Here is a 17,302-nt window from a genome sequence, read left to right on the forward strand (position 1 = left end):
CCGCCATGGTTTAGTTTGGTTTGGTTTGGTTTCAATATTGTGGTATATTTTTGTATGTTAAAAGAATTGCGGTGGTTTTTTTAGACGTTATTCAAGAATCAAAATACATTATAAGACTTGTTGTGCCATTGGCAGACGTTTTGTTACAAGAATAGGATAATATACCATTGGAAACTATTCATACACTATTCAAAAGCAAATGATGTTTATATTAATTTGCCCATCATCTGTGTTTAAGAGTTAACCTATCTAATTAACTCTATCTAATTGAGATGAAAATGAAGTATGATTTGAAAAAACTGCGCTCAAATTTCTTGAGGCTATTTAATAATTAAAACGATAATAATACTTTTAGCAATATAATACTTTTAACATATATCAACAACAAAATCCTTAACAAGCAAAAATCCTTAAAATACTATTTATCACATCCATACTAATATGGATTAAAGAAGCCTTAATAAAGTTCTGTTGTCGTCTATATTATACAAACATACATGATGTCCGCATATTCATCATAGTCATTTTTGTGTTCCAAAACTAATTATAATGTGATTAATTTAAGTCAATGTTGACAGAAATAAAATAATTTAGGACTTTATTTATTTAAGAATTATATGCACTAATAAAAGTTATATTATGTAATAAATTTTATATTAATATTACTGTTGTGTTTACGTATTACTTGACTTGATTAATAAAAACGCGAAAACAACTCTTGATAACTACAAAAATAATATCATACTAATAATCATACTATCATACTACATAATACTAACTAAGTAAATTTATTATGAATTATGTATAAGGAAGACCCCTGTAGTATATCATTCATACCAAGATACTAATCAAACAATACTTTTATTAGTATAACTGACAGTACCAGTAAAAATTATACGGAAACTGATTTAATATAAGAAAAATATAAGTATATTTGAAGTATATTTTATCAGTTTTTTAATTTGAATTAATACTTACATAAGATAGTGACTCTTAAATATACACACAGTTATCGTGATTAAAATAAATTTCAATGATATTATGAACCATATATTTGAACTAAAGTAATGTAACTCAGATGAAAAATAAATATACTTTTTATCTACTAGACAGTATAATTAACACGTCAATATTAACAATTCATGTAGAAAATATACTACAGTAGTACGCATAATATTAATAAAATACATATTAAAACATATTTAGTTATATTGGGATGTAATTTAGAGTTAAATATCTGGTAACACCAACAGGCAAATAGGAGACAAACCTCTATCGATTCTCAAGTAAGTATTTTAATATCGGGTCAAACTAAAACGTGAACAACGTTATAAGTACACTTCTTCTGTTACAAATAGGCTGTAACGTAACCTAAACTAATAAGGGTTATATTTTTTATAAATAATAATTAATATTAAATATAAAAGCATAATACATTTTATATTCATATTACTATTGCATTTACGAAGTACTAGATTTGATTTAGAATGAATAAAAGCGCGAAAACAATGCTTCACAACTAGAAAAATAATTAATATTAATGAAACACATTGATTACAAATTATATCTAGGGAGAAGCTCGTCCCTGCGGTATATCCTTCTTCGTACCAAGATACTAATTAAACAATATTTTTATTAGTATAATTGACAGTATCACGAGGAAGTGCAATATAAAAAAAATGTTTGAAGTATTATTTTATCAATTATTATATCATATATAAATACAATTATTATGATTAAAATTAGTTCCAATTAAATCTAGAACTATATATTTGAACGGAAAAAATGCTTATTGTGGTAACTTACATCAAGAGTAAATATATAACAATTTTTTTTCTGCTAGACAGTGTAATTATCATGTCAGTGTTAACAATTCATGTAGGAAATTTACTATAAGCACGTAGTATTAGTAATGTTATAATGAAAGAATATTTATTTATATTTGGAAGCGACTTAGTATTAAATATCTGGTAAGATCAACAGGCAAATAGTAGACGAACCTCTTTCGACTCTCAAGTAACTATTTTAATATCGGGTCAAGCTAAAACCTGAACAATGTTGTAAGTACTCTTCCTCTGTTACAAATAGGCTAGAACGTCATCGAGACCCACCAAACTAACTCGAGTAGAACCCAACCAAGCACCAGGTAACCTTCGAGAACGTACGTTACCATTTTTTCTCTCTTTCTCTCTCACTCTCTCGTCAACTCTGACACTTACGACTTAATGATAACGCCAAACTGTCGACGGGATAGGGTACGGGCGGGCTCGGGTTCCCGCGGGATGGTATCCGTGGAGGCGCACAACCACGCGATTTCGAACCTCTTTTTTTCTCGTTGCGGTCGGACGAACCAACAAACAAACAGGCGCACAGACGGACGGGGAGTTTCGCGTCGCACTGAAGCTACACCGTGGCCATGTTGCGCTCGACACTGAGCAGGCCCCGGCGCGTACCCGTTCACCTGCCCGGTTGCTCACCAACCATGGAGATCGGACCTGTTCGGGGGCCGAAGCCTCGGGCGAGCCGGATTTTTGTTTACTGTCGGTACCCGATGCCTTTTTTAGTCGGCCGCCGGTCGGTTCAAACCGTCTCTAGCAGGATGTTTGAGCGCCGTCGACTTTCTTCAATGGAAATCGGTCAAAAATTTCGAGTAACTCGAAAGATCGCCTTCTGTATAGAATGCTGGAAGTACACATTTACAGGATATCTGCCCCTTAACAATTTAAACGCCACTCGTCAGCATCATCATCGAAACTTCATAAATTGTTCCCGAAGCAAATTCCTTAAACCCTTACCTCTCAACCAAGATGTTTACGTTTAAAAGAAAAGAAGCCTACTAAACAATGAAAGAAACAAATGCACGAGTGCCGCAAGGTATAGTCTATTCAAAATAACAGTGAACTCGTGACATCAAGATCTTTAATGTATTACCTTCCGCAATTTGTAAATTCGTTTTACAATCTGACAATATGTTCCTTCTCATTGTGTTCTACTTAAAACGACACACAATAGTATAAGACTGATAAGTTCGAACACGGAACCGAATCAGCCTGCAAAAGTCGTACGGTTGTCAAAGGTCTCTAAAATTCTTGAAAATATTAAATATAACTACAGGTTATAAACCAAATCGCCGCTTATTATAACTCTGATTAAAAATGTCGAACCCAAAGAGAACAGATTGCGCCACTAATCAGTTGCTTTGTACAGGAGCGATATAATGCCATACAGAGAGATATGCAGCTCTGTAAGGGATGTAGCACACATCTCTTCATACACCGCTGGGTAATAGAGGATTTAAACGGTACAAAAGAAATAATTAAAAGGAATATTTATTATTAATTAAAAATGCTTATTGTTTCAATTTGTGTATTCAGATGAGACATGAATATTTCGGAATGAGACGAATACAGAATGGTTACTCATGGCAAAATGATAATAAAAATAATGTTAAGGTAACAGAAGTTGATGTAAAAAGGTAAACGTTGGAATAACTAGGTTTTATTAGTCATAATATTTACTAATAATTCACTGTACATATGTAGTCTTCATCTAACTCGGTCAAATATAGTGAAGGAAAAATTCACAAAAGACGGAATTGTGAACAAATCTTATATTTGAATATGGGATTATGATTCAATACTGACAATTTCCAAGACAGTGCGATGAGAGTGGAAACAACTAAAGGTGAGTATATAATTAATATACAATAGCTCTAAGAAATCTTATACATGAGCATTTGATTATAATGTGTGAGAAGGGAAAATTAAAACTCAAATTTAATATTTCCAGAAATATAGTAAAAACAATTATGTTTTTTCATCCAAAGTATCACTGTCATCAATAGTTTCACTGACAAAAGGGATCGACATTTTTGTTGGCTATGAAATATATATGGGTACTTTGGAAATTTGTTTTAAACTTCTTATTCTGCTTATTCACCGAATTTAGCATCCCGTGAGTGCTGGTTCTTCTGATGTCCGAAAAAATAATTTGGTGAAATAGTATTTTCAGTAAACGAAGTAACGAGGTAACAATTAAGGTATGGAAGATCTTTGGTATGAGTATTTTTTAAATTAAATTTAAAGAACTTTTATTAAAATTTAATTGTAGAATAACAATAGCTTCTTCTCATTTCCAGCATATATTTCGATCAGCGATATCTATTGGTCAAAATAGGAAATATTAAAATATTAATGAATAATTAACATACGGATCGTCATTGAACGTTCAAAATTGTATTTTCTACATTCATTATTTTTGCTGTTTGATTCCAAGAAATCTGATACTTAACACTCATTATTTTAAAATAGTGTAAAATAGTAATTATGAGCTTAGTGTTTAGAGAATTATTAAGTGGTTATGAATATACCCAATGCGATTTAAAATATACAGTAACAGTCAAACCATCTGTTATAAATCCATTAAAGTTTAATTTATTGGCCTATAGAATAACTAGAACAAAACTATTCATAACTATTCACAAAGTCTACAAAAAGCTCTATCTATTCCAACAATACCTGCCCATAAATCACTTTCAATCCTGCAAAAACAAATTCAGTGCCTGTTAATCGTCGAGATAATTTAATCGACAACTTACCTTAAACACAATTATTACACCGTTATAACAAATAATAAAAAATAATCAATACTGTCATCTCCAATTCGAAACGCGCCAAATATAGCCGGTCTATCAAAGACAAACAGGCGACTTGTGGCTGATGACGTAGCGCTAGGCCAACAAACAAATTTGGAAGTAATATCAGTGCTCGGCTAGGACCAGCAAAAATGGTATAATCTCACACCTTCTGGTACCGTTACATCGTTTCCTATACAATTCAATAAGCAGAAACGAAATGAGTCAATCTATGTATTGAGTTTAGGAAAATAGTTTTACGAGCATTTTGTTGTCAGATCGTGTATATAAATTGTTTCTTTATCAAATAGTTTATATATAAAAATATGTATTCTGACATTCCCTATAATGAATCACTATTCGTTAGTCATAGAAAAATAGAAATAGAGATGTCTTTATGGGCGGTCCGGATATGGTAATTAATTGGCTACACAACAAGTGGCTGTTGTTATTATCGGAAAAAAAAACTAGATAGATACGAAGTTCAGCGAGTCAACACTGGTGTTGTTGTAGATATATTAAAAAATTAATAGAAGAAAAATAGAAAATATACAAAAATAAACGCCTTTTGTACAACATAGTAGTAGGTGCGTTTGTTTAGGGCCTCTTCTGTCTTACTTCATATATAATCCTTGTACTTGTAACAGGATCCAGTGCATCACAAAACTACAATTTCTCGTTTAGATACGAATTTTCGACAGTACGGTACGACAGCAGACTGGCCTCATTCTAGAAGAAAACGGACGTCTCGTAATGCTGCAAATGTGGCTCTGGTGCGTAATACTGTTGCAGAGTTTCCAGAAACATCAATTCGGAGACGTAGTTCCAAGTTACCCATTTCTGCATGCAGTTTAAGGCGAATTTTGAAAACTGATTTGAAAATGTTCCCGTACAAAATTCAATTTGTCCAAAAATTGCTACCGAAACATACTGATCAACGAATTGAATACAGTAATGCAATCCTAAGGCTATCTGGTGAAGTTGAAGATTTTTCGTCTAAATTGATAATGAGCGATGAAGCCCATTTTCTTCTCAGTGGTCATATCAATAAACAGAACAGCCAGTTTTGGAGAACACAGAATCCTCAATTAACTCATGAAACAGCATTGCGTCCACTAAAACAGCTGTATGGTGTGGTATTCACGCTGGAGACGTCTTTGGTCTCTATTTTTTCCAAAATGACCAGTGCCGCAGTTACTGTTACTGATGAACGGTACCAAGACATGATTCGAAATTTCCTTGCACCTGAAATGGAAGAGCAAGGACCAGAGGACATGTGGTTTCAGTAAGATGGCCACATCACACACAGCTCGTCCAACAATTCAATTATTGAATGACCTTTTCCACGAAGACTAATTACGCTAAGTGGCAATTTAGCATAGCCAGCTAGATCTCCGGATTTAACAGCACCAGATCCTTTCTTATGGAGTTTTAAGATCAAAAGTTTATGTGAATAAGCGCTAAACAATTCAACATTTTAAAGATAATATTCGTCACGAAATTGAAGCAAATCAGCCTCAGATGTTAAGATACCTTAAAAAGAGCCGCATAGCGAATTGCGATCACCATTTAGTCGATATAATGTTTCAGTCATAACGAAAATAAAACATAAAAGCCAAATAAACTTTTTATGAAAACCAAACTTATTTATCTTTTCTTTGAGCAAAGTTATAAGCAATCAAAATAGTAGCGGGATTTTCGCCCCACGTCGAATCATACCAAATTCGATTTTTAATTTGTTTCCTCTGCGTCCTTATTTATCACATTCTCTTTACATGTCTTATATTCTCCATACCATGTAAAGGTCCTCACCTACTAAGCCATCTCCTTTCCTGCCCCTCTTTTCCTCCCCTTTCCTTCCCTCCTACTGATTCTGAGGTTCTTATTTCTTAAATTATCATCCCCTTCGATACAGCCCTGACTTTTCTGAAGTAATTCATTTCTGCTGCTTGTACTTTAGTTTTATCTCCCTTTAACACCCACATCTCGCAGCCGAATGTTAGGGTTGGTCTTCAAATCGTTTTGTACACTTCCACTTTAGTTTTGCTTAGCTTAGCATTTCCCTTTTTTACTTAATTTACTACTTATAGCGAAATACAAATTCATGGTTTTACCTATTCTGGTATTATTTCCATCTCCTGTTTTCGATTACTTTCGAATTCTATACCAAGATACTTAAATGCATTTACTTGTTCTATTTTTACATCCTCAATTTGTATATTTATTATGGATATATTATTTCACTGAATCAGTATTACTAGAGATATGGGACTTTAATTATCCCATCTATCTATTAGTAAAGGATAGATGCCTTTATCCCGAATCTTATATTTTAAAAGAAATCTTACAATATCTTAAACGAACAATATTGAGTCACATTTATTAATAGCGATGATGAAGTCTCAGTTGCATATTTTGCACATCAGATAAATTATAATTTATTATAATGCAGAAGGTGCGGTGGTCCAATACTTTTACACCGGATCTGACCAACGCGTCCCACTCGGTAAGTTGTGATGTTGACCCAATTCAGCGGAGAGAGCCTACCACAGAACTATACCCCATTCGCTTAGATGAAGATTATACAATGTTACAAAATACAATAGATATTAAAAATACTTGATAAAGAAACAATTTATATACACGATCTGACAACAAAATGCTCGTAAAACTATTTTCCTAAACTCAATACATAAATTGACTCAATATACATCAATCTCTACATAAATTGACAATATATATATATATATATATATATATACATCGTGTATCGCTGGTTTAGTGAATTCAGTCGTGGTCGTAGTTCGCTGTCCGATGAGTTTCGTGAAGGTCGTCCAAAATCGGCTGATATGCCAGAAAACATCGATGCTCTATGCGAAATGATTAAGCAAGATCGTAATGTCACCTATTGTGAGATTGAGGCATCCCTGAGCATTAGTTCCACCAGTTTATATGCGATTTTACAGGAACACTTAGCTGTTCGAAAGATATGTTCGCGTTGCATTCCATCACAATTTGACAATCGCTCAAAAAGAAGCTCGTGTCGATTGGTGCAAAGAAATGCTTAAGAAATTAAATCGCGGTGCTTCGAAAGACGTTTATAAAATCGTGACAGGTCACGAGTCATGGACGGTATGAGCCCAAAAGAAAGCAGCAGTCGACTGTATGGGTGTTCCAAAATGAACCAAATCCAACAAAAGTTGTTCGCAAACGAAGCACTTCATATAAAATGGTGGCCTGTCTCTTCGGGAAAACTGGTCATATTACAACAGTGCCTCTGAAGGATCGTAGAACACTAAATTCTGATTGGTACACAACCATTTGTTCCCAGAAGTCTTCGGTGACATAAGGAAAACAAAGAACAGATGCCGGATTGTTCTTCATCATGACAATGCGAGCTCTCAAAGCATCGAATTGATGGGTCATCCGCCGTACAGCCCTGATTTGGCACCCAATGACTTCTTTTTGTTCCCAGCCGTGAAGAATAAACGGCGTGGTCAACGATCTTCATTGCTCGAAGAAGCTATCGAAGCGTTCAAAAATCACGTTTTGAAGATACCTCATTCGGAATGGAATGAAGGCTTTGAAAATTGGTTTAAGCCTATGCAAAAGTGTATCAATCATCGTGGCGAGTACTTTGAAAAACAATGAAACTATATTCACAGCTTTTAACTATTTGTTTTTTTCCTATTCCCGAAATATAAACAGGGACCCTCGTATATAAAATAAATACAAGTATTTAGTGCACTTAACTATACCACTACATAAAATCACACGGTTTGGTTCTCTTGAGTCTGCGTCCTAGTTCAGTGTTATCCACAAATTACAAGTCTTCGGTGTTAAAATGGCAGTGGAAACTTTCCTCATATCTTATTTAGAATTTCTTAATCTTCTCTGTAATAGTTCAAATTCGAACATTTCGATGTAAGTAATTATTCCAAATAATTATTCTAAATATTAGGGATATCCACAGTTCTTCTAAGGGCTTTATACTGAAATACTTGTATAGCAGAAACTTATGGGTAAAAACTATGGGTAATTGAGATATTCTTCCAAATAACCAATATTTTTTTGTATTTGTATTATCCTTGATACGACTTGATATGATCTTTCCAACAAAATTTTGCGTCGACATTCATCCCAAAGTATTTAACATATTTGTTGGTATATAAACAGCTTGGTTATAGGTGAATTCAAGATACACTAACTATTTACACACACTATTTACTCTCGTCGACTTCATTCTCCGTGTCTGGGTCCACTTATTTAAATCATTACTTGCGTATTACAGTTTTAAGTAATAAGCTTCTTCTAGTTTAAATCTAAACATCCTGGATGAGATGTAGAAGGTAAAGAGTTCAATGTAAATCAAGAAATAAAATAAAAATTTATGTTCAAGTTATTTTATATTTTAATTAAAAATGTATATCAATTGTACATACTAATATAATGGGTTGGGAAAATAGTATTTTCAACCATTTTCAAGTTTTGAATTTAAAGTTGATTAAAGGTATATATTTCAAACACTGACATTTTAACACTTTCCTAGTAAACCCACTATTTTGTCATTATAGAGCTTCTGATATTTCCGGGCGGAAAACTGAGCCAAATGATTCTTATAAGCATCACTTAAGCACCAGCTTTACACCATTAAGAATTTTACAGACACCGAAATAAAGGACAGTCGGGAATGCTCTCTCTCAAGCTCAAGCTGTCTAACAAGCTCAGCCTTTCTCTTTCTCAATTTCTACCGAGTCAATAAAGATTGGCGTGATCTAGAGAGAAAAACATTGAAAACATAGAAACCGTTAGCAAAATTGAAATTACTTTTCCCCCAACATTATCTAATTATTAGTTAATTAAATGAAATGGAATTATAATTAGAAATATGTAGAAAGATTTATCAGCGCAACCTAAAAAGTAGGCATTCAATTGTATTAAAAACAACCAAACAATTAACCAACTTACCATTGCGAATAATAAAAGCTAAAATAAAAGGAAAATGTATTACTAATTATATCTAAGATAAAAAGTTGCTAATATAACAGGTCAATTGAAAAGTCCCCGGCCTACCATAGTAAAACACATTTTTTTTTTGGTAAAATTAGTTTTTTTATTCAACGTAATTCCCTTCAAGAGTGATACACTGATTATAGCGACGCTCCAACTTTTCGGTACCCTTTTTGTAGTACAATTTATCCTTTGCGTCAAAATAGTCCTCAGTTCGGCGACCTTGCTTAAACTGTATTTTTCCCATCAAGAAGCAGTGTAAAATTAAAACACCAAATTATTTTTGATCCATTGTTTTGAAAATAACAAGAGTAGTGTCACTCTTAGCACAATAGCTCACAAACTTATGAGCAGAATATCATGAAATTTTAACAGCTTCCTTCAGAACATGTGTACTAACTGAAAAACCAATAAATGCCATCTATGTATTAGGCCCGGCACTTTTCATCCCATGTGTTAATTTATGCATACTTACTATCGGGATAATATAACAACGTTTTTAACTTAACATAACCTGTACCAGGAATCTTCAGCTCGCAATGTATTAAAGATCCTGGTTGCAACTCACTCACTCGATCTGTACCGATGATGAAGATACTAAATTTTCCGTTGTCTGGGTTTTTCTTTATGTCCCACTCCACAATAGATAATCGAACTCTAAAAAACGTAGTTCTAAACAAAATAAGACGTATTATCAGTAGTAATGGGATTCTACTTATTATGAAAATTGTTCTTAATGTCCTTGTAGAGGAGAAGTTTAGGGGATGGATAGACATCGGTCGCTAAACAGCTAAAATTTACGTACTTATTGTCCATCTTTTTCTTAATCACCATCTTAGTTTCAGGTTCTAGAAAACAAAACGAGAATATTAACTTCATTTTCATAACAAAATGAATGAATCATCCATTCCAAATTATTCAATGCCTTTTTTGTCTGGTTTTTAAACCAGTTGAGAATTTTTTTTGTCGTCATTTCGCAACTATACAATTACGGTTATGATCTACGTGAGAAGGAATCCACAGTAAACTTGTCCTGGTCCCATTCAGATAGAGGATACGGATAATTGACAGTGAGTCGGTGACCAGGGGATGGTTAAACTTCTCTTCCAGGAAACAATCGAGAGCATTTCGGGAGTCGGTCAGGTTTAGCCATTCTTTGAAGGTTTGTGTTGAGACGTACGATAATGCTTTGAATATCGCGAGGATTTCAGCGACATATACTGAACCTTGTTCAAGGAGCTTGAAACGGAATTCCCGGTTGTCAATCACAAATACACTGCCTAGCTCGCTGCGAGATTTGGAGCCATCAGTATATATGTGATTACGGCCAGTGTAAGGGTGGAGAAGTTCACAGAACTTGGACCGAATAATATATGGACAATGTTCTTTTTTATAAAATATTATAAGTTTTTCTTCACTATTCGACAATACCACACATACATGAAAAATGAAGGCTGGGTTTCAAGTTGGTTACAAATATACCCGAAGCGATTTAGTACATAGTAACATAAATTGTTGTAAATCCTTTAAAATTAATTTAAAGGATTTATATGTAAATTGACACTTCCCACTTAATATATCCCTTTTAGGGTATAAAATATAATTAATTACGTCTTACCAAATACAATCATATTCTTCATACTGAAATCTTCATCTGCCAAAGTAGAAACCACACACTTATATTCGCCGGCGATTTGTGTGGTAGGGTTATTTATTTTTATCGCCCTGTACACGGTCTTAGGATCATCGCTGGCCTTGTAATTTAAATCAATATTGTCCTGCAAAAAAAAACAACATATTTTATACAAAAAATTCTACAGATTGATTTACAAGGACACCTTTAAAATACCTAAACTTTGTGGATTCTGAGGCGGTATCCATTGATATATTAAATCGTCGTTCAAATACCATTTCACTGTTAGTTCGGTGTCACCCGGTCTGATGGAATAATTGCAGTCTAAGATTGCCGACCTGTTGGAATCGTTTCTCACAGCTGTGGGTACTTCGACATAGTTAATTTGGATGCCTTCCAAGTGGATTTGCACTGAAACAATAGTTCTCAGAACATTATTTATAATTAACCGTGGTAACGATCAATCATTATTTTGTTAACGTGGATTTTTTCTGTTAGTAATACTTCAGTAGAATGAAACTGTCCCCTGCTTCTATCTCTCTTATTATGACATGAAATAATAAGATAATAAGATAATAATTAAAATAATGAATGAATATCTCTAACTCTCAAAAGATGCGTGTATAAATTTGAAAGCTGTCGGATCATTAGTTTGTGTGTTTGTTATCATTAATTACAAGTCTAGACGTGGTAAAATGAACACCGAAGACGGTGAACGCAGTGGACGCCCAAAAGAGCGGGCTCAAAAAAATCCACAAAATAATTTTGAATGGCCGTAAATTGAGACTGAATGAAATAGCAGACACTCTAAAGATATCAACTAAATGTGTACATCATATCATTCACGGATATTTGGGTATAAAAAAGTTCTGTGCAAAGTAGGTGCCGCACGAGCTCACTTTTAACCAAAAACAACGACGAATTGATGATTCGGAGCAGTGTTTGAAGATGATCAAGCGTAATAAACCCGAGTTTTTGCGTCGATATGTGACAATGGATAAAGCATGGCTCCATCATTTCACTCCGAAGTCAAATCAATAGTCATCCGAGTGGACTGCACACGATGAACCCGCTCCAAAACGTGGGAAAACGCAACAGTCGGCTGGCAAGGTTATGGCATCTGTATTTTGGGATGCGTATGGAATAATTTTCATTAACTACCTTGAAAAAGGGAGGACCATCAACAGCGCCTATTACATAGCGTTTTTGGGCCGTTTGAAGGACGAAATCGCCGAAAAACGGACGCATTTGAAAAAAAAGAAAGTGCTGCCTCACCAAGACAATGCACCGTGTCAAAAATCCATGAATTGGGCTTCGAATTGCTTCCTCATCATCCGTATTCTCCAGATCTGGTCCCTAGTGACTGTTCTCCTGTTCTCAGATCTCAAAAGAATGCTCGCTGGGAAGAAATTTTCGTCGAATGAAGAGGTGATCACCGAAAACTGAAACCTATTTTGAAGCAAAAGACAAATTGTACTACATATAATCAATGTATCACCCTTGAAGGAAATTATGTTCAATAAAAAAAAATTTGCCAAAAAAATGTGTTTTACTATAGTAGGCCAGGGTCTTTTCAATTGGCCTATTATGATATAATTAATTTAAAAAATAAGGTTATATTAAGTCATTAAACCAACAAACGGAACAAAACAATAACAAAAGTTCTTCGATTAATTACTAATGAAATACATTAAGTATTAGGTTACGTTTCCATGATCTAGAAATCAAATTGATCTACGAACTTATTCAGGATTACACATTAAAACATGAAAGAAAAAACTAATACAACGCGTAGGGAATCAGGGGATTGAAGCGAACCAAATCACATAAACTTAGTGTAAAAGTGTTACTATTAACTTTATCTTAGTAGTTTAATTCAGATGTGTATTAATGCACAATACAACAAAAAAGTAGTAATTAATTAATTTGCAATTTAAAATGTTACTAAGCACGTATAAGGCAATATTTAATTTAAAAAATGCTACTTTAAATTATTTTACTTAAACAATCTAATACTTTACTGAAGTATATAGGTCCATTAGAGGCTAAAAGTTATTGCCTGTTAAATATTATACTACCTGTTTACGAAAACCGCATAATATATTTTCAAATTTTATTTCAATATACATATAAATTAAAAATTATGAATATGTTAAATCAAATGATATTTATGTCTTTGTATTAATAAAAAAATGAACTAAACTCCTTTATTTACGTAATGATTCAATAAACAATTGTTTAACCAGATTCATTTCATTGTAGGTTACTAAATTAATTATAGACGGTTATTGAAGACGGTTGAAACCGCCAGAGCGATCACCAACGCACTAAAAACTCAACTAGTAATCAAAGTGGCTAATGTACCGAAAAATCAAAGAGTCGCATCATTTTCGCTTGAATAACTGCTTTTATTTTAAGCCTTCCTGCTTTCAGTCAATCGTCGACAGTTCTGTGGGTTGTAGTTAAATTTGTTTTTAATTATTCTTTTATTATTTAGTTCCATATTAAAAATTATAATCAGACATATTCTTTCGTTGAAAAACCCTATGAAGATATAAAGTATATTCAGCAATATTCTTAGTTAGTTTTTGTAGCACTAGTTTTTGAAAAGGAATGTTTAGAGTCAAACAAGAGAAAACTTACTCTCACAAAAGAAGCTAAAGCAATTGTACCGCAGAAAAATATAGTGGGGCTAATTATGTATCTACTTTACACATGTGATATACCATTAATAGAAAATATCACGATAGCTACATTTTAATAATACAGCAACTCTTGATATCAGAGAAAGTAGCAGAAAAGCAACCCAAGAACTGTCACTGGTCTGTGACAATATAAATAATTGAATCCAAATCTGAAAAATAAAAATTTGTACACGTGTAGCTACAATCTGACCTCAAGTATTGCAACTATTGGATGACACCGGAAAAGGATACAGCCTCAAAAACACCAAACAATTTGATCTTGTAACAGGTCAATTGAAAAGCCCCCGGCCTGACATATAGATGGCGCTACTAGACTTAAATCCATATGCAAAAGATGCGAGTATAAATTAGACAACTGCCGGATCATTATAGCATTTGGAGTGAAGCAACTTTTGTTATTGTGAAAAAATGTATAAAAAGGAATTAAATTCAATTTATATAAAATATTTAATATCAATTTAATTAAAAAGGAATAATCAGTGTATTACCCTTGAATTATGTTGACTAAAAAAAAACTGATTTTGCCAAAAAAATGTGTTTTACTATGGTAGGCCGGGAACTTGAGCGTTGAGAGATACATTTAATAAAATGATTAATTATCCTTTCTAATCATAATACATTTTTCCATTGCTCTTAATGATTTTCCTATAGGTTCTCAAGAATCAAGTAGTATAAGCTTTTCTTTGAAATTGACTTGGATCTTGAGCTATTATTTAATAATCCATAATAATAAACTCTTTCTTCAACTTCCACGTTAATACCATCAGTTCCAGATCTCCTTAACCTATATTCTGATATCAGTATGAAAATCAAGATCTTGTAGAGGAGTAATTGACTTTTTCTTTTATAATTTTTTTGTTTATGACTCTAACTGGATATATTCAACTTCACAGAACTTCTACTTCTATTCTGCACCAAAAACATTTGCGAAATAAATATTAGAGCTCAATATACTAAAAGTAGCTGTAACATATAGATAAGGAATATTATTTAGTTTAACAGCAATTTTGTTCAATTCTATACATAAAAAACAATAACAAATAATCTCCAAACTTTTGGAAAATATAAGTAAATGTTATATGATATTGATAAATTGTTTGTAATATTAAAAGTAAAATTGCTGTCTTCATCAATTTAAGATACAGAGAACTTAATTCCCATAACACTACTGTATTCATCCGGCCTCCTAGATATATGCTAACTTAATCCTTTCATAGGATACTGTGTGTGTTAATTTACAGTAATATATCGAATAATAAAAATAACATTCGTTATTTTCATTAATCGTTTTCCTAATTTATTTGTAACAACCTAAATAATCATGAAATTGAAGATATAGAAACACTTAATAAACATATGTAAACATAATTTTAACACGTAATACTTACATGTGCTTATAATATAATAAATCAACACGAGTTCCCAGAACTGACGCATTCTTTAACGGACTAGCACAATTTACAGGTGGCCTAACAGGTGTACGGCCGCATAATATGGGGATCCATTTTTAGAACACGAACAGGACATATAGATTATGCGCCCTAATTTTCTCATTAAAAATACACCCAGATGACCGATATCAATGTCAAAATATTTATAAATTTAAACATAGATAGAAAATAATATATATTTAGATTATTTTAATCTCAATATTTTTTAATTGTGTCTTAATGTGTATTTTATTAAAATTGTTTAAAATTATTTACTTCATAAAAAACTGTTTGAGTATATTCAAATGATTTCTAGGGAAGGGTGTTGGCCACCGAAAAAAATATCGATATTTCGGTATTTTAAAAAATATCGATATTTTACAAAAAATATATCGATATTTTTAAGAAAAAATAAAGATAGTTTATTAGACTAATTTTTTTTAATATTTAAAAAAATAGTGATATTTTTAATAGACCTTTAAAATTAAGTACCTACGTTGAAAAATATCGAACTTATATTAGATAAAGAAATATGCATCGTTAATGGTTTTAAATAAAATAATATTTTGCAAGTTCATTCTTTTTTGTTTTAATGTAACAATTAGTTCAACATAGTTACCAGAATTGTCAAGAAACGTGTCGACCTATGACAAAAACGAAGCTGTTTTCAGATTCAGAACATCCAAATACGTGAATGAGTTCTCTGATCAAACAATCGTTTGGTCGGTGGCGGTTCCACCAAATAAACACCTCCATCAAAATAAACCACTGAACTAGGATAGCCTTTGTATCTAGAGGGAAAAATCTATCCCTCCTTCACCACCATTAATTTCTGTTAATTTCTATAAGGCATAGAAAACTGTATGGTGTAATCCTAGAATGAAACGAGTGATCATACTGATATCCTTGTTGAGAGTGAAGATTACACGCGTTATTCCCGACGTATAGCTCAGCTCGTGGTAAATTCGAAACACGAACAGGCAACTGTTCCTGGGAGTTTCTTCCAGATATACTGAACAGAGTAGAATTCATGGATATCTCTCAGGAGTGGGTGTGATGTATTAATAAGAATAGAATATCCTCTTGATAGTATCTCGATTAATTAACATGTAAACGATTGAAGAAAACTTAATTTCAAAGAACGGACAACCTTGATTGAAATTTGGATCAGATTAAGTCGGAATTATGACTCACTAAAGCAGGTATTCTCCTTGAATGGACGCGTGTTTAAACTGTATGGATTAAAGGGTCTAAAACAGGTGAGATGTCAAACTAATGAAAGCTTCAATACTAGATGTACGAAATAAACTTTTTCAAACCACATGAGGCCATCCGAAATAGTATGGACTGCTTCTCTAATCATAGAGTATTAACTAGTTGTACTTAACATACTATAGAGTACAATGTTATTCCCTGCTGAAGGCCTTTTACCTTTGGTTTTAAATGATAACTCCAAATATACAACTAAAGTAATAGAAAATAAAATAGAAAAATAAACTGCCTATTTTAATATGATCACCACAAATACTAGAATATTAAATTGTTTATAATTAAAAAAATGATTTATTCCCTACTGATTATTCTACACACTAGTATTAATCTGAAAAAAGTTTAGTCCAGACTGATAATAAAAACGTTATATTATTTCTTCGATCAAAAATGCAGAATTCTCCAACATCAACAAATTTATTTCCAAACAAGTAACAACTGTAACACTAAAATTAAAACTAAGCAGATATCAATAAAATGAGTCAATCAAATACGTTACTTTATGTTAAATAATTTAAAGTAATTATTCTTTTTTTACTACAACATTTAAGTGTTTTAAAACTACCTCTAAATATATTTAAATCGATTATTTCTAATAACAAAACGTATTATGAATATTTAA

At 32.6% G+C, this 17,302-nt stretch overlaps 2 protein-coding genes across 3 annotated transcripts in view; both read right to left on the reverse strand.

Annotated features, from left to right (window-relative positions):
- The window catches only part of Hil (peptidase hillarin), a 65,006-nt gene extending 62,562 nt beyond the window's left edge, over positions 1–2,444 (reverse strand). The window contains exon 1 of the mRNA XM_076411505.1: positions 2,220–2,444. The gene's annotated coding sequence lies outside the window, so the exon portion shown is untranslated. The remainder of the gene's footprint in view (positions 1–2,219) is intronic.
- A 6,889-nt stretch (positions 2,445–9,333) lies between these two features.
- LOC143200808 (uncharacterized) lies at positions 9,334–15,459 on the reverse strand. Of its 2 annotated transcripts, none has more exons than XM_076411526.1 (7): positions 15,370–15,459; positions 11,482–11,687; positions 11,262–11,421; positions 10,359–10,491; positions 10,119–10,300; positions 9,602–9,619; positions 9,334–9,546 (listed from the first exon to the last, which is right to left on the reverse strand). In XM_076411526.1, the coding sequence occupies exons 1-7, from the start codon at positions 15,416–15,418 to the stop codon at positions 9,485–9,487; spliced, it is 810 nt and encodes a 269-aa protein (XP_076267641.1). In that variant the 5' UTR covers positions 15,419–15,459; the 3' UTR covers positions 9,334–9,484. The 2 variants fall into 2 exon arrangements, with proteins under 2 accessions (XP_076267641.1, XP_076267640.1); XM_076411525.1 differs by having other exon boundaries at positions 10,119–10,315.
- Positions 15,460–17,302: the final 1,843 nt, after the last annotated feature.

This window comes from Rhynchophorus ferrugineus, unplaced genomic scaffold (assembly GCF_030347505.1).
Source record: "Rhynchophorus ferrugineus isolate W39M unplaced genomic scaffold, kcgeb_rfMv2 rfM8, whole genome shotgun sequence".
Lineage (NCBI taxonomy): Eukaryota > Metazoa > Arthropoda > Insecta > Coleoptera > Curculionidae > Rhynchophorus > Rhynchophorus ferrugineus.

What these genes read in the sequence shown, in the direction of transcription:
- LOC143200808 (XM_076411525.1), bottom strand. Translation starts at nt 15,418, where the DNA reads ATGCGTCAGTTCTGGGAACTCGTGTTGATTTATTATATTATAAGCACA. An exon ending in AAAGTTTAGGTATTTTAAAG is followed by an intron (nt 11,422 to 11,481) that starts GTGTCCTTGTAA and finishes TTTTTTTTGCAG; the next exon opens with GACAATATTGATTTAAATTA. An exon ending in GAAGAATATGATTGTATTTG is followed by an intron (nt 10,492 to 11,261) that starts GTAAGACGTAAT and finishes TTTGTTTTCTAG; the next exon opens with AACCTGAAACTAAGATGGTG.